The 23,870-nt window shown below is 44.0% G+C and overlaps 1 protein-coding gene across 4 annotated transcripts in view; it reads right to left on the bottom strand.

Moving 5' to 3' along the window:
* DDX6 (DEAD-box helicase 6) overlaps positions 1-10,803 on the bottom strand; it is a 36,595-nt gene extending 25,792 nt beyond the window's left edge. Inside the window, exons 1-4 of one of the 4 annotated variants that reach the window (XM_019811379.3) lie at positions 10,780-10,803; positions 6,951-7,424; positions 2,507-2,570; positions 1,074-1,178 (exon numbers count right to left, since the gene is read on the bottom strand). In XM_019811379.3, the coding sequence (XP_019666938.1) occupies positions 1,074-1,178; positions 2,507-2,570; positions 6,951-7,150 (369 nt within the window). In that variant the 5' untranslated portion in view covers positions 7,151-7,424; positions 10,780-10,803. Of the gene's footprint in view, positions 1-1,073; positions 1,179-2,506; positions 2,571-6,950; positions 7,425-10,016; positions 10,147-10,235; positions 10,323-10,779 lie in introns of those variants that run through there. The other 3 variants (XM_045038385.1, XM_023239173.2, XM_011286391.4) reach the window with 3 other exon arrangements.
* Between the last annotated feature and the right edge of the window lie 13,067 nt (positions 10,804-23,870).

Below are 23,870 nucleotides of genomic sequence, written 5' to 3' on the forward strand. Positions count from 1 at the left end.
ATACTAAGACTAAGAGGAAATTTTGATGGAAGAGTAAGATACCTGCATGGTCTTAAAGGCTCCCCATAGACTGCTTATTAGTTTTAAGGGAAGGGGGAAAAAACAGTTAATTAGGGGTGCCTGGGTGGCTCAGTCAGTTAAGCGTCCAACTTGATTTCTGCTCAAGTCATGATCTCACAGTGAGACTGAGCCCTGTATTGGGCTCCACACTCACAGCATGGAGCCTGCTTGGGATTCTCTCTCTCCTCTCTGTGCCCCTTCCCTGCTCACGCATGTGCACACACTCTCTCTCTCTCAAAATAAAAACTTTAAAAAAAAAAAAATCAGGCACCACCTTGAGAGGGTAACCAAAATTAAATTCACCATTGAGAAACAGATGGACACTGTATATACCTCCCAATGAGGTAGCTCGAGAAGGCTACAACGTGACTTCTACAGTCCCCTGTCTAAGAATGCATAGCTTGAGTCTCATCACATACAGACAGGAGACAAACCCCAAATGAGGAATGTTCTACATTAAAAAAAAAAAAAAAGACTAGGGAAATGCTCACAACTGTAAAACGTTAAAGAAATGTAACTAACTATATGTAATACAGGTTCATAATATGAAAAACCTGATCCTAGGATGCATCCTGTACAGAAAAGAAAAAAAATCCTATAAAGGATATTTTAGAGTCAATTAAAAATCAGAATACAAATGACAGATGAGATAAAAATACTGCATTAAACTGACCAAAGGTAAGTATACTACGGTTACTCACAGGCACCTAGGGGCGCCTGGCTGGCACAGTTGGTAAACAGGTTACTCTTCATCTCAGGGTTGTGAGTTTAAGCTGCACGCTGGGCACAGAGCTTATTTAAAAAAAAAAAAAAGTCCTATTCTCAGGAAATACACACTGGAATATTTAGAGGCAATGGGCCATGATTCTGTGACTTATCCTTAAAAGGTTCAGAAAAAGTGCCTATGTGTATACACACACAAAAGTGTTGGATAACTGTATCACCCACACAGATCAAAAAGTATGGATTGCTTAACTCTCAATATTTTATATGGATAAAAACAAGAAACATACCTGAATAGGAGATGGCTTTTCCCAGCCCATTTCAAAAATTCCCATCAGTAACTCCCGTTTCAAACAGTAATCTTCAAACTCATTTCCTTTTGTGGAGGTCACATCCTACTCAGACAAACAAAAGAAATAAAACAACAACAAAATAATAAAGTACAACTGTGTTCCTTAGGTAGCTAGTATGCTTGAGAAAATTTGTTTCAGGGACTAATTTTTTATCTACCCCATTTAAAATATAAATATATGCAAATTGCTTGTCTCGATCTATATTTCAAGTATTCCTAAAGAATAATTCCTAAAGAATAAATAACTACTCTTTAACACACACACAAATCGTTTAAAAATTGTTTCGGGGTGGGGGGTGCCCGGGTGGCTCAGTTGGTTAAGCGGCTGACTTTGGCTCAGGTCATGATCTCACGGTTCCTCTAGCCCCATGTCAGAGCCTGGAGCCTGCTTCAGATTCTGTGTCTTCCTCTCTCTTTGCACCCCCACCCCCCAACTCATGCTCTCTCTCTCTCAAGAATAAACATTAAATTTAAAGAATAAAATAAAATGAAAATTGTTTTGGGGAGTGGTGCTTGGATAGCTCAGTGGGTTAAGCAGCTAACTCTTGATTTCAGCTCAAGTCATGATCTCACAGGTTCATGAGTTCGGCCCCTGTGTCAGGCTCAGCACTGACAGCGCAGAGCCTGCTTGGGATTCATGCTCTCTCTCTCTCAAAATAAAGACATAACCATTTAAAAAATAAAATAAATTGTTTTGGGGAAAGGCCACCCTACGGTCATATTCTTCTGAGGACTGGTAGAATACTGTTATTTTTACAAATCACAAGATGTGAAGTCAAACCCTAACTCCCACTTGCTGCCTACAAATATCCTATCCTAAATAAAGGTTTCTCACACTTAGCACTATTGACATTTGGGCCAGAAAATTCTCTGTTGTAAGGGGATGTCCTGTAGCATCCCCCCAGTTGAGTTTAACCAGCTGAGTTAACCAAAAATGTCTCTAGCTACTGCTAAATGACCCCTAAGGGACAAAAATCACCCCTAGCTGGGAATACTGTGCTAACAGAACTAACCTTTCAACCTTCCTTGTTCTCATCCACTAAACAGGATTAATACCTAACCTGAATCTTACTATGTCGGTGGGAGCAAAAGAGAATTTTGAGAAAATGCCTTGCAAATCATGAAAGTACTCTGTAAGTTAGATAAAATACACACGTGTAAACACAGTATTTAATATACAGACACACATTACTGTATTAATAGAATTCCTCCAAACAGTGAAAAATTTTGGCAATTTATCATATATAATCTATATAATTTCAACCATTTCAACCTATTTCAGAGTAAATACACAATGCCTATTGTTAAGTAACTACCTCATTTTTAGAGTTTCCACACCATTTTTCCACTTGAATTTTACAACCAACTTACCGAAGTTTTGATTCTTAGATCCTTTGGAGGGAGTTTTAAAGTCTTTTTCCAGTCATCACCAGGTCTACAGAGAATACAGTAAAATTGAAGCATGAGAATTCACAGCATCACTCTTTTCTTTTTTAATTTTTTTTTTTAACGTTTATTCATTTTTGAGAGACAGAGCATGAGCAGGGAAGGGGCAGAGGGAGGGAGACACAGAATCTGAAGCAGGCTCCAGGCTCTGAGCTGTCAGCACAGAGCGCAACGTGGGGCTCGAACTCACGAACTGCGAGATCATCACCTGAGGCGAAGTCGGACACTCAACCAACTGAGCCACCCAGGCGCCCCCACAGCATCACTCTTCTAATAATACAAAGATGATTCACCATAATTATAATAAACAGTAAGTTTAATGTATTGCTATTTACTTCAGAATACGGTTAACAGACATAAATAGCTTTAGAAAAACCGCTCTTCTTACAAAAGAACAACAATCTAGAGAGGATTTAAAAAAAATCAAAAATAGAAGGGAACAGGCAGGGGCACCGTGGGTGGCTCAGCTGGAAGGACATGTGACTCTTTGATCTCAGGGTCATAAGTTTGAGCCCCAAGTTGGGTATAGAGATTAGTTAAATGAATAAAACCTAAAAAATAAAATAAATAAATAAATAAAAAGAAGGGAATAAGGCACTTAACCACCCCCCCACCCCCACTTTTTTTGGACAGAGAGTACCCGGGCCAGGGAGATGGACAGAGGGAGGGAGAGAAAGAGAGAATCCTGAGCAGGCTCCACACTTGAGCGCAAAGCCCAAAGCAGGGCTCAATTCCATGATTCCAGAATCGTAACCTGGGCCGAAATCAAGAGTCAGATGCTTAATATACTGAGCCACCCAGGCACCCCTGGGCATCCATCCTCTTAAGAGCAGCAGTGTAATATACAGTACAACTGTTCTCAAAACTGGTAACCCATGTGTTTTGTTTGATGTACATAGTGTGTTTTCATTTAAATTAGTTGCCAACATTTAAACATTAAAAGATTTCATATAAAAGTCCACATTCTGGCTTTTCTTGAAAAAACTGGAAGCTTCATCAACACTAGTTCCAAACTTCTGCATGTCAACAGTTTGAAAGAGCTTAATAACTGGGAGTTTAAATCAAGCAGCAGACTCCTTTAGTCAGAACAAGTAAGTACCCTCTCATTTGGCACAGTCTCCTGTAAGTTAGCATCTGAGTTTCTAACTTCTGACGACTAGTTAAAACTAAGGGCTCTAAAGTTTCAAAACTTTAGGTTTCAAACCAGGTCAAGCGCTGACTCTACTATTTATTATTTCTGTGATTTGCAGCAGTTACCTTTCTAAGTCTCTAATTCTCTCCTATATAAAGTGGGTTACGAATTATATCAAATAGGGGATGCCTGGGTGGCTCAGTCGGGTAAGTCTCAGACTCTTGATTTCAGCTCAGGTCATGATCTCATGGCTCCTCAGATCAAGCCCTGCGTCTGGCTTGCGCTGACAGTGCAGAGCCTGCTTGGGATTCTCTCTCTCCCTCTCTCTCTGCCCTTCCCCACTCCTGCATGCGCTCTCAAAATAACCATCAAAAAGAAAAAAAAATTATGGGGCGCCTGAGTGGCTCAGTTGGCTGAGCGCCCGGCTTTGGCTCAGGTCATGACCTCACGGTTTGTGAGTTCAAGCCCCGCGTTGGGCTCTGTGCTGATAGCTCAGAGCCTAGAGGTTGTTTCGGATTCTGTGTTTCCCTCTCTCTCTCTGCTCCTCTCCTGCTCATGTTCTGTCTGTCTCTCTCTCAAAAATAAATAAACATTAAAAATAATAATAATTATAGCAAATAATTTATACAAAGCACTCAGCACAGTGCCTGGCAAAATAAGTCAGTGTTAGCTGTTAATGAACAACTCCCAATCTATTTTACTGAGAATGTTTGAAATCATGAAAGAGAAACATGTAAAACAAATTTCCCTTTTGCTCAGGTGAAAACTTCAAATTACACCCAAAGCATCTAATAGGGAAAAAAAATGTCAGTAAAGCAGACAATGCTTTCTACTGTGTCATCTTTATAAAATAAACAAAAGTTTTCACTGATTTCATTACAGCAATTCTTATATAATCAGAGCCCTCAAAACATCTCAAGAGTCTTGATTTAGAAAGATGAGCCATTTTCCTTAAAGCTAGGTCCCATGTAATTTAAGATACTGTAACACAGGTAACTATTTGCTACTAATTCCAAGGGTACCAAAGTCTTTCACCTCTGCCTACAAAACACACCAAGGTTTTTGAACAAAAAATTTAGTTGTACATCCTAGTAGGCTAACTTGCCGCTGTCAAATTCAATATAAAGTGAATAAAAATGCAGAAATACAATGGAAAATCTTACCACATGGAACTTATAATCTTAGGAGAGAAAAAACCCAAACTATTTAAAAAAAGAAAATAAGTGATAAAGTATTAGAAAATTTCTGAAGATAGTGATGGGATCTAGAAAGCTTCACAGGAAGAGGACAAACTGAGATTTAAGGAACCTAAAGAATTAGGGGCACCTGGGTGGCTAGTTGGTTAAGCATCCAACTTCGGCTCAGGTCATGATCTCATAGTTCTTGAGTTTGAGCCCCATACTGGGCTCTCTATTGTCACGGGAGCCTGCTTCAGATCCTCTAGATCCTCTGTCTCCCCCCTTCCTCTCTGCCCCTCTCCTGCTCACTCACTCTCAAAAACAAACAAACATTAGGGGCGCCTGGGTGGCTCAGTCGGTTAAGCTTTCTACTTCAGGTCAGGTCATGAACTTGTGGTTCTTGAGTTTGAGCTCCGCGTCAGGCTCTGTGCTGACAGTTCAGAGCCTGGGGCCTGTTTCGGATTCTGTGTCTCCCTCTCTCTCTGCCCCTCCCCCGGCTCTCTCTCTCTTAAAAAAAAAAAAAAAAAAAACATTAAAAAAAAATTAAAAAAAAAAAAAAAAAAGAACCCAGAATTAAAAAGAAACCATTAATCCCAGGATGAGCAAAAGAGAGAAAGCAAAATCTACTGTTGTCTCAAGACAGAATTTAAGTAGAAAATAATGAAATAACACAGCTTTATGTTTAAAAATAGCCTAGGAGCTCCTGGGTGGCTCAGCTGGTTAAGCGCCTGACTTCAGCTCAGGTCACGAAAGTTCGTGAGTTCGAGCCCCACGTCGGGCTCTGTGCTGACAGCTCAGAATCTGGAACCTGCTTCAAGTGCTGTGTCTCCCTCTCTGCTCCTCCACAACTCATGCTGTCTCCCTCTCTCTCAAAAATAAACATTAAAAAAATTTTTTTTAAAGATGTCCTAAATTTTGCTAACCTATTCTTATTTTGTCAAGAGAAACTACAATTTAGAAAATATTTTTGATTTCTATACTAAAGCATTCACCTTAAAAATCATAAAATATGCACAAGAAATAACAACATGTATTGATGCCAATTCTCTCAATGACCAAATCAATTCCATTGGAAGTTAATTTCTACAGGTCACTAGCAAATCACATACCAGTAACCATCTCTATGATATTCAAGGGCTACTTTTCTTTAGAAGTGCTTCTTAGGTACGGAGAAGATCTAGGTTGTAGTAATATATACACTTTAGTTCAGTGAAGCAGTTTCATCATATGAAGATTTCAAGAGTAAATCAATCTCTACGACTAGAATCTTAATAAAGCCAAACATGAAGTGGGGTCAAGAGTCGAACTAACTGAATCTCTAGTCTATTAACTGAATCTCTAGAGTGATAGTTATCATTCAAATAATTTAAAGTGTACACTTAGATGACAAATAGCAGATTTAAAAGAAAAAATTATTCTGTGGGAAGATGAGGCTCCTAAGTTTTTAAGAGTCAACAAAGGGAATTGGGACTATTCAGAGATGTACATTTCCATTAGTTCAAAATCTTGAGTTCCCTATGATACATAACAGCTTGTAATACTGTATATGTGTAAAACGAGAAAGCTTATAAAACAAAACTAAACTACAGGTACCATAACCTTAAAAAAAAAATAAAGTAACATTATCTTAAAAAAAAAAGTTATGGATAAATTTCCTCTCAGTAAGTATGACTCAGAAGGCTGGATAAGTCTTTAAATTTAAAACTTGAAATTGGCTCTAACTGCCACTTCATCTAGGGTAAGGTACAGTTACAACACTAGGGAAAAAGCCATACTGGCAAAAACAAGATGAATCTGAGCTAATTATGAAAGCCAGAAATGTTTCAAAAAGTAATGTATACAAAATTAATATATATCATCTGTGTCTGTTATTTAACAAGCCTGTATTAATTACGACAAAAATACATTATTCCATTGCAAATACCCACTGCCCATAATACAAAGCCATCTGTCCTCTATTTGCAATCAAAATGGTTAAATAAGGTATAAAGTAGTCAACAAAGTAACAAAAAGAAATCTCCTTGGTCTCCCAAGTGTGTTGATTTATTCTAACACTTACTTAATAGTGGTGGTCATACTCTGTGCTTGCTGCTGAGTGCCATTATTGATTGTGTTGGTATTTTTCAGCTGGTTCATCTGTTGCTGTGTCTGTGTGCCCCCTCCTCCGGGGCCACCACTGGGCTTCACAGGGCCCCTCAGCTGACCATTTTGACTGGAAAGACCCATTATAACAGGGTTCTCTGTTCTGGCCGTGCTCATGCTGTATTAATTGTAAAGGTGTCTCTTTCAAACTTCAAAACTTTTGAAAGTCAGTAGAGAAACTGTAATAACAGTTTATTAGGCTCTCCAAAACGAAGAGATAAATATAAGTCTTGCTCAATATATGAGTCCTTTATTGCAATGCAGGCAAGCACCTGTAAGTCTCTGAACGGTAAGCAGCAGTAACTTGCTCTCATGCACCGAATCAACTTTTTATTTTTTAAAAAGCCCTCTAACAAGGTTGAGTTATGTATCTGAATTCACTCACTTCAATCTGAAACAAAGAGAAAGTTTAATTAGCAAACACAGGAAAGTTAGAAACTTTCCCTTTTAAACAACCCCTTTAGAGGAAATCACTCTATTAAAGAATTAAAAATATAGATCTACTTAGACCAAAACTAACCATGCTACGAGAGACACACAAAGATTAACTGCCTCAAAAACCAGGCCAAATGAGACCAATCTCAAACATCTTAAATTGTCAGTTCAAGGCAACCCAAAGATGATTAGGTAAAAAGACACTGTGATTAAATTAGCATTAGTTGTCAAATGATAATATCTTCCCTTCAGTTTCCTCCCTCATGAATTCTTTAAAAGTCCCTGACACCTCTAAAAGTCAATGATTCATTACACTTAATTGCATTACAACTCAAAGAAGTATCACACAATTTTGCTAATTGTAAAATTAGTAAAATTTACAATACACATCTTAGAACAAGGCAAGACAATGTATTAATTTTTTTCCCCTACTTCTGACAGCAACTGAGAATTCTTGAAATTGAGCTTTTGACTTAACTTTATGCTTTCAGGAAGAAAACCCCACATTTGTGCCTTTATGAATTTCAACCACAGAAGTTGAACTTCATGAAGAAAAATAAATTTTCTTTTTTCTCTTAGGTTTTGCCCTTTAAAACTATAGCTGAAGTAGTCAAGAGATACACGTCTGTATGTCACAATCTTTTGCTTGAGAAAGAGCCAAGAAAATCTTTAGCCAGCTTAATAAAATTTGAATACTAAAAAACTATTAGCCACATACATTGCCAATAACACTTTTCAAAAAGTATATCCTAACTTGAAATATTTCCTTTGTTATTAAATATACTTATCTATAAAAACACAAAAAGGAAATTGCCTGTTGAAAAAAATGTGGTAAAAACTAAAATACACTAGTAACTTTAACCAACTTTCCAAGAAATCCAGAGTACTAATTAATAGTTGTTTTAAAAAAGAACTGGCCAAACTGCCATTTTTAATTATTTCCCAAATCGAACTCTTATTTTACAATGTAGTAAATAAAACAATTTACAAAGGCCAGAAAATAAAGGACTACTCTCTTGGGTTCTTTTTAAACTCCTTCATATTTCTTACCAAAAATACACCAGCTTATTGATTGGTGTTGATTTTCTGGCCAAACACCAAGGATTCAAAAACAATAGAACTTTTCTAAAAGACAACTGGTTATGTCTTTTTTAAAAATTGTAAATAAAGTTGCTGACAAGCAAATCCTGATTATTACATATACAAAGCTGTCTATTCTAAGTCTCTTAGAATCTGATCCCTTATGCAGACCGTGGTTAATAGCATTTCAAGGCATTAAGCAGTTTCCTGTATTGACAGGTTTATATTATGATCAACAATATCACGGAGTTCACACAAGACTTGTTCGCTTGCGAAGCAGTAAGAGGATGAAGAGGGCAGCCTCTAAAGATTAAAAGATACCATTATTGTCCCTCCAGCACGTAAGACCTCCTATCTCCCTAGATCCAAAATGTAACTAGTACTCCCTTCTTACTTGAACCAAAACCTGCACTGCAGCTTTATGTCTCACAGAAGGAAATAATCCTCCTACCCCTTCCCAATTTAGCCTTGCAAGTTACATTCTACATTTTCAAAAATACGAACGAAACGTAGACTAGCTGGGAGGAGCCCCTTGCCGAGTTAATTACAGCGCTTCCCAGATTGTAGTTAGCAATTGACAGTTTCACACCCAAAACAGTATCGTCATCTCAGACAAGAGCTTTTGTTTGCAAATGCGGCGCAGTTTCTCTAAGCTTGGTCTGCAAGTTGGAGTGACTGTTTTATTCTGAGGGGAAGAGGGGACCGTGGAAGAGAAAAGGGGGGGAGCGCTAAGGGAAAGAAACAAGCCAGTGATTTGAGCCCCGTAATAGTGGGGCAATAATTTCTCGCTCCCCCCGTACGCCTCCCCCGCCCCCAAAAAATCCTCACACACTTCAAGTGAGCCCCCTGTGACCATCAACACAAAGGGGTTGGGGCCCTGTAATCGCATCTGCGCCACAAGAGCAGGGAACCAACTCCGCGGACAGAAAACAATAGGGATTCCCCCTGTAAGGCCCCAAAGAGAAACCCTTAAAGTCAGAAAGCCCCTCTTTTCCTCCACGACTCGGGGGCTCCACAATCGGGTCTCTTGTTACCGACCTACGAGGCCTTATTCCAACCAAACAGCAGCGGGTCCTCTTCCAAAGCGAGCCCTCCGACACTGCATATCCCTGCCGCCCCCTATAGGGCCGCCTCGTACCCTATAACCTCCACCATCCCCCTAAGTCCTTGCCGCCCCTGTGGTCCCACATCCCCTCGACTTCCATAAAGCTCCTCCGCGTACTCCGCCCGCTCCCTCTCCGGACCCCGCCGCGCACGACATTCCCATATTCGACTCCTCTCAGGCGCCCCCACCCCACACGGCAGCCGTCCGCCGCCCGCCTTCCTCCCCGGGGCCCGGCCAGGCCTCAGGCCTCCGCCTCAGAGCGCCCCCCACGCCAGCCGAGGGGCTTCTCGCGGCCCCGACCGCACCGCCGACCTCGACCCCACCACCTCACCCCACTCCCCGCGGCTCGGGCCCGAGTCCTACCACCGAGGCCACTCCCGCTCGGCACCCTCGGTCCTTTATTGTTGACTCGAAGCTCCCAAAATGGCGGCGGCTCCTTCCTCCTCGGAAACCTCCGCCCGCCCCCACTCGGCCCCTCGCCGCTGCCTCCTCCTCCCGCCCCCGCCCCCGCCCCCGCCCCGCTCCGGGGGCCGCTCCGCAGGGCCGCCCGCGCCCGCCGGCTCTCCGGCCGCCCAGCCCTACCTCCGCCGCTGCCCGCTCTCATGGCGCCGCCAGAGTCGCCGCCCGGGCTGAGCTAACTCGGCTGCTCTGCCCCTCCCCCGCCCGCCCGCCGCCCCCTCCCCCTCGCCTCCCCCTCCCCCTGCCTGTCCGCATGGCGGCGGCGGCGGCCGCGGCTCCTCCTACAGACAAGATGGCGAGAGCTCCGCCACCGCCGCGCCAGCCTCCGAGTCGCGGCCTCCCGGCTTCGCGGCCGGAGGAACGCGGGCCGGGGAACCTCCCTGAGGAGAAAATGGACGGCCGTGCTCTCACACAGATGGGGGCCCCGAGGACGGAGACTCGAGGGGGCAATACGGGTTCCTTTCTGAGCGGGAAGCGGGGCTGGCTTTTTCCACAGCTGAGGAGAAACGAGGGGGACACGGTGGCCGGGAAGAGAGTCCACCCTGTCTTCGCCCCTTGGCAGTGGAAATCGGGGGTTGTGACCAGAGGAGGAGCTGCTTGTTCCTGAGCAAGGACTCGTTCCGAGAACGAGCCGTCCGGGCCGCGGCTGGGGGACAGGAGAGCTGACCTGACGTCCCCCGCGGGCCGCGGAGGCTGCTGCAGGACCGGGGTGTCGCGTCCGAGCCCCTCCGGGCGCGCCTCCATCCAGGAACGCGCGGAACTAGTGGCCCGGAGGTGTCGGCGCGCGCCCGGGAGTGGGGACCGGAAGGGGCACGCGGGGGCCCGGGGCTGCGACCTGCCTGGCCCCGGGAGGCCAGGCCGGGAGACGCGGCGGGGGGAGCCGGCCTGTCCCGAGGGGAAGGGAGAGCTGCCGAGGAGTCACTTCTGGTGGAAGTAGGAACCAGAAGGCGGAGGGCGATTCTCCCCCAGGCCTGACTCTCCCTAGGAAGCTATTCCAGTATTTGTGCCCATAAATACTTGTCGTGTCCTGATGCGTCGGGAGCGCTATTTTGTCCCAGCTAAAACAAAAATTTGAAGCTGGGAAGCTTCCTAGGTCAAGAGAAGAGAAAAACCGGGGTCTCCCCCAGCCGAGAGACAGTACAGGACAGTGGCCAGACCGTGTGCGACAACAGAACTCCGACCCTCCACCTCTGCAGCAACCGGCTTGGGAAGCCAGACCACAGCCTCCGCAGTGACGGGCCCAGAACGAGCAGCGCTTGGTCACCGACTGCCAGCTTCCCCGGTTTTTGCCCCTGCTTCCAAGCCGGGGCCAATCAGAGAAAGCCAAATATGTTCCCCAAACCAATCACAGAACAGCGCCTCTTCCGGTTAGCCTGCCTCCGGCTTCTCAGGCCAACAACCTCCAATCAGAGCACACCTCAAGCCTCCCCGTTTTCCCTGCCTGCGGTTGAGTACCAAACTAAGTGAAGGTGGCCGGCTCCCTCGCTTAGCAAGCAGTGAATAAATAGCCTGTTCTCCTTTGGTCGTCTTTGTTTATTTTCACACAGCCAATGGAAAGGTAGTACAGAAGTGTAAAGAGCCTATTCTTGAGATCACGAAGAAAGTTCCCCTTACAACTTTTTTGTTATAAATTTAAATTTAGAATGTCATCTCCCACCCAGATTTTAAAACATCCACTCATACAAGGGAATAACCCTGCACCTTGTGTCCGTCCTAGAGAGAGGATGGCTAAGTTGTTCCTTTTTTTTTTTTTTTATGTTTATTTATTTATTTTGAGAGAGAGGGAGTGGCACAATTGGGGGAGGGACAAAGAAAGGGACACAGAGAGCATCCCAAGCAGGCTCAGCTCGGTCAGCGCAGAGCAGGGATGTGGAGGCTGGATCTCAGGAACCAGTGAGATCACGATCTGAGCCCAAACCAAGAGACGGTCGCTTAACGAACTGAGCCACCCAGGTGCCCCTGTTCCTTAATAAAATATTAAAGCGTGAGGCCTTGTTTGCCTCACTGCCTTTCCAAGTAGCAGGAATGTGAAGGGAAGGAGGGCAAAAATAAGTGGGAGGGAGAGCAGCCTAAGAATTTAAAACCGGCCACTGCTTGCTGGTGGGTCTCTTTGCCCAGGCCACTCAAGAAATGAGACCAGGGGCGCCTGGATGGCTCAGTCATTTAAGCCTCTGACTTCAGGTCAGGTCATGATCTCACCGTTCCTGCGTCTGAGCCCCGCATCAGGCTCTGTGCTGACAGCTCAGAGCCTGAAGCCCACTTCAGGTTCTGTCTCCCTCTCTCTCTGACCCTATCCTGCTTGCACTCTGTATCTCTCTCAAAACCAAAGAAATGAAAGAAAGAAAGAAAGAAAGAAAGAAAGAAAGAAAGAAAGAAAGAAAGAAAGAAAGAAAGAAAGAAAGAAAAAAAGAAATGAGACCAGGCAAAGGAAAAGGTTTTGTGTTCACAAATAAGTGATTACTTTCAAAAGGAGTCTGGCTGAGGTCATGACAAAAAACCAAAGTGAGGAGGGAATATGAAATAGCTGCCTTTTCTCACCTAGGAATCCTGCCAGGGCTAAAACCTTTAATGATTCTGCATAATGTTCTTGTAAGATACTCAGATATCCTTACAACTTACTTATGTCAGCCCTTTGCAGTTTTCTGGTAAGAAGCATAGATGGTGCAGAATTAAGTTACGAGTCCTTGGATCTTCTTCTGGGTTCCATTTCAGTGTTTGGTAGGTCCAGTCTCGCTGTCTCCATATATATATATATATTTTTTTTTCTCCCCAGTTCAAACAGATTAGTGAAAATGTGACACTTTAGGAATAGAGATGAATTATATGATAATGTACACAGTATCCTTATATTTATAAATTGTATTTAAGGGGCACCCGGGTGATTCAACTGGTTAAGCAACTGAAACTCTTGATTTCAGCTCAGCGTGATCTCACGGTTCATGAGTTCAAGCCCCATGTCAGGCTTTGTGCTGACAGTGTGAAGCCTGCTTGGGATTCTCTCTCTCTCTCTCTCTCTCTCTCTCTCTCTCTCTGCTCCTCCCCTGATTGCTCTCTATCTTTCTCTCATAATAAATAAAAATAAACTTAAAAACAATAAAATAAAAATAACACACAAATCTAGTCCTTGGGACTTTTAGTTACTATTGAATATAATAGTTTGGGTGATCTGAGGTAAATATGGGTTCTGGAGGGTAAGTTGTCCCCAATGAGGTCACTTATTAATTGTAGCAAAGTGCTTCCCAAGATGTCTTGGCCATTTCCATTTGTTTTCCCCATACCCTACTTATTGGCTTTCGAACTATGAAACCATTAGCTAAAGTGTTAGGCCTGCTTTGTTGGCGGGCTCCTAGAGAACTGGTCTGTAGGAAAGATATTTTTAAAAAGAAAAAGATTCATAAACAAAGTTGAGGTTTTCATCATCTCTGTTTAAAACACAGAATTCTTGGGGCGCCTGGGTGGCTCAGTCGGTTAAGCGGCTGACTTCAGCTCAGGTCACGATCTCGCGGTCCATGAGTTCGAGCCCCACATTGGGCTCTGTGCTGACAGCTCAGAGCCTAGAGCCTGTTTCAGATTCTGTGTCTCCCTCTCTCTCTGACCGTCCCCCATTCATGCTCTGTCTCTCTCTGTCTCAAAAATAAATAAACGTTAAAAAAAAAATAAAAAAAAAAAAACACAGAATTTTTTTTTTTTTTGTAAGTCATAAGCTACAACTAGAAAATGCTACTTGGAATTTGATCACCATAATGGATCCTCCCAGCAAATATTCTTTGCCAGTCTCATGTCCTGTCCTCATTTATTTACCTAAAAATACCTAGAAGGAAAAAAAAAAAATCCCAGGTTAATTTATACATGATTTCATTTTTTTTTAATTTTTTTTTTAACGTTTATTTATTTTTGAGACAGAGAGAGACAGAGCATGAACGGGGGAGGGGCAGAGAGAGAGGGAGACACAGAATTGGAAACAGGCTCCAGGCTCTGAGCGGTCAGCCCAGAGCCCGAGGCGGGGCTCGAACTCAGGGACCGTGAGATCGTGACCTGAGCCGAAGTCGGACGCCCAACCGACTGAGCCACCCTGGCGCCCCTATACATGATTTCATTTTGACTTCAATTTAAAATATTTAGAATCTAGAATTCCAAGTAATTTCAACCTGGAAGATATACATCTGTGATGCCCTCTTAAAAACCCCAAATGTTTCCTTTTTTTAAAAAAAGTTTATTTGTTTATTGATTTAAGTAATCTTTACACCCATCTTGGGGCTCAAACTCACTACGTGGAGATCAAGAGTCACACGTGCTCCTCCGACTGGGCCAGCCAGGCACCCCCCCCCTTAAAAAAAACTCCAAATGTTTTCAACATGCTAAAACAAATTTCATGATTTTAGCTTTCCATAAGTTTTTTTTTTAATGAAATGTGGCTTTTTTTTTTAACTCAAGCTACTTCATTACTTAGAAGAAAAAATGTTTGCCCATACCATAGTCTCGATAAAATGATTATATCACACATGCCTAAGCTCTATAGTACAGTATTTTCCCTCTTACATGGTTTGTGGGCTAATATTTTGATTTTTCCAAAAGAAGGTTCAACAGATAAAGTTCTTCTTGAAATATGCTCAAGCAGCATCTGGTAGTGGCTAACTAAGACTAAAGGCTAATGGGCCCATTTTCTTTGGCCTCATAGCCGGTAAAAATTGCTTCTTCAGTTTATACACCCGAGGAAAATGAAGCAGTATCAGCCTCCGACATGCTTAGCAAAGATACCCTCAGAGAGGTCCAGGCACCGCATAGACGTTAATGCAAACTAAGCAGGTGTCTTTAATCACTGAGAGACCACACCAGGCACATTTTGTTGGGATAAATGCTTCACTTCCAGGATAAACTTAAGTTGAAAAGTAGGTAAGCAAGATGACAACCAGAGAGGGAAGTGAGTGGGTTAAACACATTTCCCCCAAACTGCCAGCTTTAGTTTGCAGAATTCATATTCCCTCTGACAGAAAAAAAATCTCCCTGTTCCCAGGGTACCATAACCAGCTAGCTCAGCTCACCAGGTTTCTTGCGGCCTCATCAGGTCCCAACATTTTTTTTTAATGTTTATTTATTTTTGAGAGAGACAGACAGAGTATGAGCGGGGAAAGGGAAGAGAGAGAGAGACACAGAACCCAAAGCCTACTAGGCTCTGTGCTGTCAGCACAGAGACCGACGTGGGGCTCGAACCCATGAACCACGAGATCATAACCTGAGCCAAAGTCAGACGCTTCAGTGAGCCACCCAGGTGCCTCAGGTCCCAGCATTGTTTTGGTCATCACCCAGAGAATCCTACCTATTTGTTTTGCCTCTTCGGTTCTCCTAAAATTACTGTGCACCAACAATTTGAACTTATTCACTAATTTGAAAATAATGTGTGGCTGGGCAGACACGAAAGTCTGAAAATTCGTTCTTTAGGTATACATTTCATTTGGTCTAATCAGATCAAGAAAGAACCTACACCATCCCCATCTGTGACGCGTTGGTCCCCTTGGGTACTTTTTGAATTAGTTCAGGGGCGGTTGGTTGTTGACAGGTGACGTTGATGGGGGTCCATGACGAACTTGTGGGATTGTCATGGTATTGGTATGTGTACCATGCCTCCTTTGTACCCAGGACCTTATAACAAAATTGTATTTCTGAATAACCTTCTCTTACAGGGGTAGCAACATTTGTGACAAGTGTCCCACCCTGATTTCCTAACACTAGTCAATTTGCAGAGCCTTTTATTGGTCTTTGAAAATAGACTGTGATCTTAGGTATGAGCCCTGGGAAGGTATCTTATAGCTAAAGAGTGGGCAATGTCTTCAGCCCTGAGTGCCAAGTTTGGAGTAAGTAACATCTCTGGCTACCAGGACAAGACAAGGAACACGGGGAGAAAACAATATTTCAGTGCAGAAGTCTCCCCAGTGACCTTCTAGCTCTTCATCTGGTTGATGAAATTTAAACATTGCTCTTTATCATGTCAACCATCCCCTACATAACCCTTTAGTGTCTCCTAGATTCTTTTTATCACCTGGAGATATGCCATTGACAGATTGAGACTGCCAATGTGCCCATCCAATTTGGTTTCCCATTCTTCCTCCGATACGTCAGGGGCCTCGGTCTCTTGATAGGAGACCCATCCCCTCACTTTTCATTGTTCCCCTTGGAAACCCTCTCATTTTCTTTCCTCTGGGTCTAAGTCCCATTCAGAACCCACTAGATTGTCACAAGCTCCCGTCCTCCCAAGTTTCCCACTTTGTTGCTCCTGCCCAACCAGAGTTCAGGCTCCGGAGTCAGTCAGATACGGTTTCAAATCCCAGTTCTGACACTTACTAACTCTATACACTTGGGAACGTTTCCTTTTTTTTTTTTTTTAATGTCTATTTATTTATGTAATTTCTACACCCAACATGGGTTTGAACTCACAACCCTGAGATCAAGAGTCTCATGCTCTTCTGACTGAGCCAGCCAAGTTCCCCTGGGAAACTTCTATGCTTCACCTTCCCATGTATAAAGTGGGGATGATGGGAGCCACAGCTGTATGAGAGTAAATGAGAATTTGTATAAATCCCTTATTTTAGTAGTTGGTAGGTGGCACTTAAAAAAATTGCTTGGTATCGCTATTATTATTTTATTAGATTTTGTCTGAATCTATTCTTCAACATTTATTTATTTTTGGGACAGAGAGAGACAGAGCATGAACGGGGGAGGGGCAGAGAGAGAGGGAGACACAGAATCGGAAACAGGCTCCAGGCTCTGAGCCATCAGCCCAGAGCCCGACGCGGGGCTCGAACTCCCGGACCGTGAGATCGTGACCTGGCTGAAGTCGGACGCTTAACCGACTGCGCCACCCAGGCGCCCCACGTCTGAATCTATTCTTATTCTATCAGATTAGAGCCTATGGTTGGCCAGTTCAATTCTTTTCCCCGGTCTCTATCCTCACGCACTTCTTCAGCTTAGCGTCTTACCAACCTCAAACAAGTGCCACGCTCTAATTTCACAGCTTCTGCTCCAGGAATAGTTGGTGCTGGAGAGAGGCGTGTAACCAAGCTGATTGTTGGCTCAACAACAAATTCCTGTTCCCACACCTCAGCTGAGCCCTCTGCAAGCCTCTTACTGGTGGTTCTCAATCACGGCTGTTCATTAGCGTCAACACAGCCACTTGATAAAAACACTGGTGCCTGGGCCCCATCCCAGAGGAATTATATCAGAATCCTTGGGGTTGGGCACCCAGCATCATTTTTGAAGTCTCCCAAGAAGATCCTAATATGCAGTCAAGGATGAGAACCAACCACTGTTCTTAAAGGGTATTTTTTTTTTCCCCACAGCAGCATTCCAAATCTGTCCTTCTATCCATAAGCCCACCTTCAAATCAAAGCCTTACCATAGAAGTTTCATTAACTTTCCACCTCCCACATGCAGACTTCTATTTGTTCCTACCCAGGACAATGAAGTATCATGCCTCCTATCTAAGGCTAACATGGCCCTGACATCCATCCTTTTTAAATAAAATATCCCATTGGTTACCACCTTTCCTTTTCTTTTTTCTTTTTTTTTACTTTATTATTATTTTTTTTTTTTTTAGAGAGAGAGAGTGGGCGCACTAGTGTGGGAGAGGGGCAGAGGGAGAGAATCTTAAGCAGGCTCCACACTAAGCGTGGAGCCTACGCGGGGCTTGATCCCAGGACCCGGGACCATGATCCCACCCGAAATCAGGAATCCCAGATGTTCAATAGACGGAGCCTGCCCCTCCTTTACATTTTTAATATCTCCCTCGCTGCCGGTTCTTCCCCATAACCTGGGTTCATGCCCAACATTTTCTCCATTCTAAACAACAAACAAAAACAATCTTCTCTCACTCTCATTACCTGCTGAGTGGGAGAGGAGGGAGGAACAAGCATTTACTGAGGGCCTCCTAGGAACAGGCGTTATGCTAGGTGACATCCATTCTTGCTCTGGGGTATCACTTCCTTCCACTTCTGCTTCTTCGTTATTACCAAACCCCATGAGTGGGAGGCTGGCCCTACTGACCTTGAAGATCACTGCTGGGATAAGACTGTTCTTGTGACTTGTTTTTCTTTTGTCGTTGAATTTCTTGATCCTTCTTATCATTCAAGTGTCAGCTTAAATGTTACCTCCTCTGAGATGCCTTAGTCCTCCTCTCCACCCCCGCCTCACTGTTTACCCTTAAGGTACTGGAAATTACTTTGTTTACATGCCTATTGCCTATGCTGTCCCCTGCAGCAAGCCCAGCTCAAATCCACTTCTGTCCCCGGGCTTCCCTGATTCATCCCAACTGCTCCTTTGTCTTCCTACCACTTCAAGCTCTTTCTTTCTTTCCTTTCTTTCTTTCTTTCTTTTTTAAACTTTCCTTTAAAAAAAATTTTTTTGGGGGCGCCTGGGTGGCACAGTCGGTTGGGCGTCCGACTTCGGCCAGGTCACGATCTCGCGGTCCGTGAGTTCGAGCCCCGCGTCGGGCTCTGGGCTGATGGCTCAGAGCCTGGAGCCTGTTTCCGATTCTGTGTCTCCCTCTCTCTCTGACCCTCCCCCGTTCACGATCTGTCTCTCTCTGTCCCAAAAATAAATAAACGTTGAAAAAAAAAATTTATAAAAAAAAATTTTTTTTTAACGTTTTTATTTTTGAGAGAGACAGAGACAGAACACGAGCGGGGGAAGGACAGAGAGAGAGAGGGAGACACAGAATCCAAAGCAGACCTTAGGCAGGCTCTGAGCTGGCAGCACAGAGCCCGACATAGGGCTCAAACCCACGAGCTGTGAAACCATGACCTGGGCCAAAGCCCACCGCCCAACCGACTGAGTCACCCAGGCGCCCCTCACTTTAAGCTCTTTCATTTGTAAGGTGATACGACCTGGTTTGTTCAGAACAGTTTGGGTTTATGCTTGGGTTTGTCTTCAGTAATTATTAATATCCTGTTGATTCTCAAAAGTGGCCCAATAAATTATATAATCACTGTATTTATAGCCCTGTATCAGAGCCATTTGTATTTGTATACATGTCTATTTTCTGAATTCATCGAGGACAGGAACAAAGTCATGTTCATATTTCTTTCACCAGTAACACCTAGTAAGGTATTTTGATTTGGGTTTATTTTTTTTTTATAAAGTGTGTTTATTTACTTATTTATTTATTTAGAGAGCACATGCAGGAGGGGCAGAGAGAGAGATAGAGAGAGAGAGAGAGAGACAGAGAATCTCAAGCAGCCTCTGTGCTCAGAAGCTGATGTGGGGCTTGAACTTAGGAACCATGAGATCATGACCTAAGGCAAAATCAAGAGTTGGATGTTAACCGAGGAGCTGCCCAGGTGCCCCTGTTTATTTATTGATTTTTGTAGGCTTCATGCCCAGCATGGAGCCCAACGCAGGGCTTGAACTCATGACCCTGAGCTGAGATCATGAGTCAGAACCCTCAACTGACTGAGCCACCCTGGCGCCCCTGGTATTTTGCGTAAATGTAGTAGAAGCTCAGGAAGTGTTTATTGACTAGGATTGGATGATACGTTAAAATGAGATCATGTATGTGAAGAATGTAACATAATATCTAACACGTAATGTGTTAGGTTAAAAAAAGACTCAACAGATCTTACTTTTCTTTGTTCCACATGACGCCAAATGTCGTGTCTTCCAAATTCTTTGTTTATAGACACACAATTCAGTCCCCAAGGACACACTGGCTAGTTGTCTTTGAGTTTTTGTGGTCTTATCTCTGATTTTTGCTAAATTGGAAACTCTCCGAAGGCAAGTGTCATGTCTTATAACTCTCCAGTACACATAGCAGAACTATGAACTAATCATCTGTATAAATTGCTTGATATTGACATGCTCGGTACTCACTGGTGCAATTAATTTTCAGGAAAGAGTGAAATGATGGCAATGGTAGAAAACATTGGGTAGGTGACCACAGTCAGTGACACTAGAATCAAAGATCACTGTCCCCATTTGTGGATGCACGTCTCTTCTTCCAGCCAGCAAAAGTAGGAGCTTTTGATATCTCCACTCTTAACATTTTCAGGAACTAAAAGGGCACAGGTTCAAATGCTCAAGTAATGTTCATACAAAAGCATAGTGTCTTTTAAAAGTAGGGGAAGAATGAAAACTATGCATAGTGTTGAGATCTGACTTTGGAATAATTAGACCTGGGTTTGAATGCGTAAGCCATTAAGCCATTCAGCCTCCCGAAACCTGTTTTCTCATCTGTATAATCAGGATGATACATCTGCCTCTGGGGTGATTGTAAGAAGAGCGAAGGAGAAACATATGTAAAATGTTTAGCATAGGGCCTGACTCATTGCAAGTCTCAATAAACAACAGCTATTTTTATAGTGCGTAATCTAGGCAGCTTCAAAACCTGTTTCAGTGCTAAAGGTAGGGTGGCTAAAAATATAATTGTTTTCAAATTTTCAGTTACATCTTGTTCCTACTGTCAATGATAAACTATAATTCTTGTTCATTCATTTAACCGTTTATTCTTTTGTGCATTCATTCATTCATTATTCATTCATTTATTCTATGCCAGGTACACAGTAAACGCTTATTAAATGCTGCTGAATGAATAATAGAATAATAAGAAGTAACTTGGGGGAAACTAAGATTGGGGTGGGGGGGCGGAATATGCCCATGCCCTCAGTCATACCTCTGGATGATGAAATGCCCTGTGACTAGAACCAAGGCATCACGATGGATGCTGAAGCTACAAATCCAGCCACCCCACCTCTGGAGAACACAGCCAAGAATATACAGCAGTTCTTAGGTCTTCTAGTGCCTACGCGTAGCAAAAGACTGTCTCCTTCTTCATGCAAAAAAAATCAAGGTCATAGAGCTTGGGATTCCTTAGTTTCCCTTCCCCACCTCTACACTCACCTTCCACAGAACCTAGCCTTACCTTCTTCCCTGACGCCTCTTCCCTCCAGTACCCCAGGCAGCGTGAAGCACTCCCACCTCTGTGCCACGACTGTGCAAATTTCTCTTACTGTGCAAATCAGGTGGCATCAGAGTTCGTTTGGTTGTAGGTTTGCCTTTCCACAAGGACTGGCTCTACCCATGCCTTTGTCTCCTCCGCATGTCCAACACCCAGCACGTGGCCTGGCATTTGGAAGGCACTCAGTAAATGTTTATTAAATGGGCTCTTGAGTCAACTGCACTTTCCCTTTTGTCTCCTCTTCAAAAATAATCCTTCCAGGGGCACCTGGGTGGCTCAGTCGGTTAAGCGTCTGACTTCGGCTCAGGTCATGATCTCGCAGTCCGTGAGTTCGAGCCCCGTGTCGGGCTCTGTGCTGACAGCTCAGAGCCTGGAGCCCGTTTCAGATTCTGTGTCTCCCTCTCTCTCTGCCCCTCCCTGTTCATGTTCTGTCTCTCTCTGTCTCAAAAATAAATAAACGTTAAAAAAAATAATAAAAAAAAAATAATCCTTCCAGAAGGCCTGCATATTATCTCAATCTTCCCCTCATCTCCCATATCCAATCCATCCCCAAGGCCTATGGGTTCAACCTTTGAAATATTTCCTGTATCTGTCTACTCCTTATTACCCCATTGCCTCCACCCTCAGCCACAGGGTTGTCTTTCGTTGACCTGTTGACTGCTGTAAGCGCCTCGCCCGGACTCCTTCTCTATTCCCTCTTGCCTGACCCTACTCTGCATCACTACCGTCAATTATCAGTAGCTTCCCGATGAGCTGAAGGTGCACTCCGAATTCCCTGCCCTGGTCGACAAGGACCTACATGATCTGAATCCTGCCTACCCCTCCTACATCAGCTCACCTTGCAGCAGCTGCAGTGGCCCTCGGAAGTTCTTGGATCACCCAAACCTCTTTCCCACCTCAAAGCTTTTGTACTTACTATCGTCTCTATCGAAAGCACTCCCCTCACCCCTCCTCACACAGTTGGCTCCTTATTCTTCATAGCTCCAAGCAAATGGCATTCCTTAAAGACCTCCGTCCCCTCACACACACCCCGACCTCCATCACGGGACCTGATTTATTTCCCTCCCGATTTTTTTAAATGACCATTTATCTACTGGGGGGGGGGGGGCAGAGCAGAAGGAGAGGGAAGGCAGGCGCCACACTCAGTGCAGAGCCTGAGTCAGGGCTCGATCCCACGATAGCAAGACCACAACCTGAGCCGATGTTAAGAGTCCGCTGCTCAACCAACCGAGCCAGGCAGGCACCCCTTGTAGCTCTAATGATTAGATCTTCATCGGCTGACTTGTTTACTATTTGTTAGTATATAAGCTTCAGGGGCACCTGGGTGGCTCAGTTGGTGAAGTGTCAGACTCACTGAGTGATTTCAGCTCAGGTCATGATCTCGTGGTTCGTGGGGTCCAGCTATCAGCACGGAGCCTGCCTGGGGTTCTCTCTCTGCCTCTTCCCCGCTTGTATGCACATGCTCTCGCTCTCTCTCTCCAAAATAAATAAATAAACTTTTTTAAAAAAAGAATATAAGCTTCAGGAGAGCAGGGATCATGTGTATTTTGTTCGCCACTGTGCCATACGTGTCTAAGTCCCCGGAGCAAAGGATACAGCAAACAAATATTTACAAGCAAACACACGAACATGTGTCCTCATTATCTTTAACTGCAAACTGTCTAGTTCTTCTGATTCCTTTCTTTCAACTTGCAAGTTGGTGGAAGACTCCCCAGACTAAAGACGGCCTGCCCTCGACTTAGTCTTCTGCCTACAGCTGCTGCCCTATTCTTCTTCCCCTAGGCTGCCAAAGAGTAGATCGTCTGTCGAGGCTTCATCAACTCCCACTGTATGAAATGGCTCTCAGTAGCATCATCAATGACTCCTTTTCATCGTTAAATCCAAGGACGTATGCTCTGGTTCCCAGCCTACTTGACCTCTCCGCGGCCACATTTCCTCAATTTTGTTCTGCGAAACGCGAGTTCCTTGAACTCCCCTGGCGAACACGTGTGTCACCTTCGTCCTATTAGACGCTTTTGTAGGAAGTACCCTGTGCTTCAGCTCCGCAGCGTTTAGCACGCTGGCAGTTAATTAATTTGTTCAATTAATGTCTGACTGTCCAGAGGAATGTGAGTTCTTTATTTTTGTGTTTTTTTTTTTTAATTTTTTTTTCAACGTTTATTTATTTTTGGGACAGAGAGAGACAGAGCATGAACGGGGGAGGGGCAGAGAGAGAGGGAGACACAGAATCGGAAACAGGCTCCAGGCTCTGAGCCATGAGCCCAGAGCCCGACGCGGGGCTCGAACTCACGGACCGCGAGACCGTGACCTGGCTGAAGTCGGACGCTTAACCGACTGCGCCACCCAGGCGCCCTTTATTTTTGTTTTTATTTTGAGAGAGAGAAAGCATGAGCAGGGGAGGGGCAGAGGGAGAGGGAGAGGGAGAGAGAGAATCCCAAGCAAGCTCTATGCTGTCAGCACCGAACCCGACTGTGGGGCTCAACGTCTCGAACCGTGAGGTCGTGACCTGAGCCGAAATCAAGAGCCGGCAGCTAAACTGACTAAGCCACCCAGGCACCCCAGGAATGTGAGTTCTGGAGGACAGGAATCCTGTCTGTTCTGTTACTGTGGCAGCCCCATAATTCCAGCACATGAAAGATGTTTCATTTTTACCGAAGTGAATAAAGGAAAATGTTTCCCTTTGGGAAATTACAAGGTGGATTCACATCTTAAATGTAAAATCCTGAACAGAAGAAATTTATTCAAATTTGTTTAACACGCAGTCTTTCCAACTGGATCGCCCATACCTCTCTTTGTTCTCTCACTCCCAGCAGAAT

This window comes from Felis catus, chromosome D1, assembly GCF_018350175.1.
Source record: "Felis catus isolate Fca126 chromosome D1, F.catus_Fca126_mat1.0, whole genome shotgun sequence".
Taxonomy (NCBI): domain Eukaryota; kingdom Metazoa; phylum Chordata; class Mammalia; order Carnivora; family Felidae; genus Felis; species Felis catus.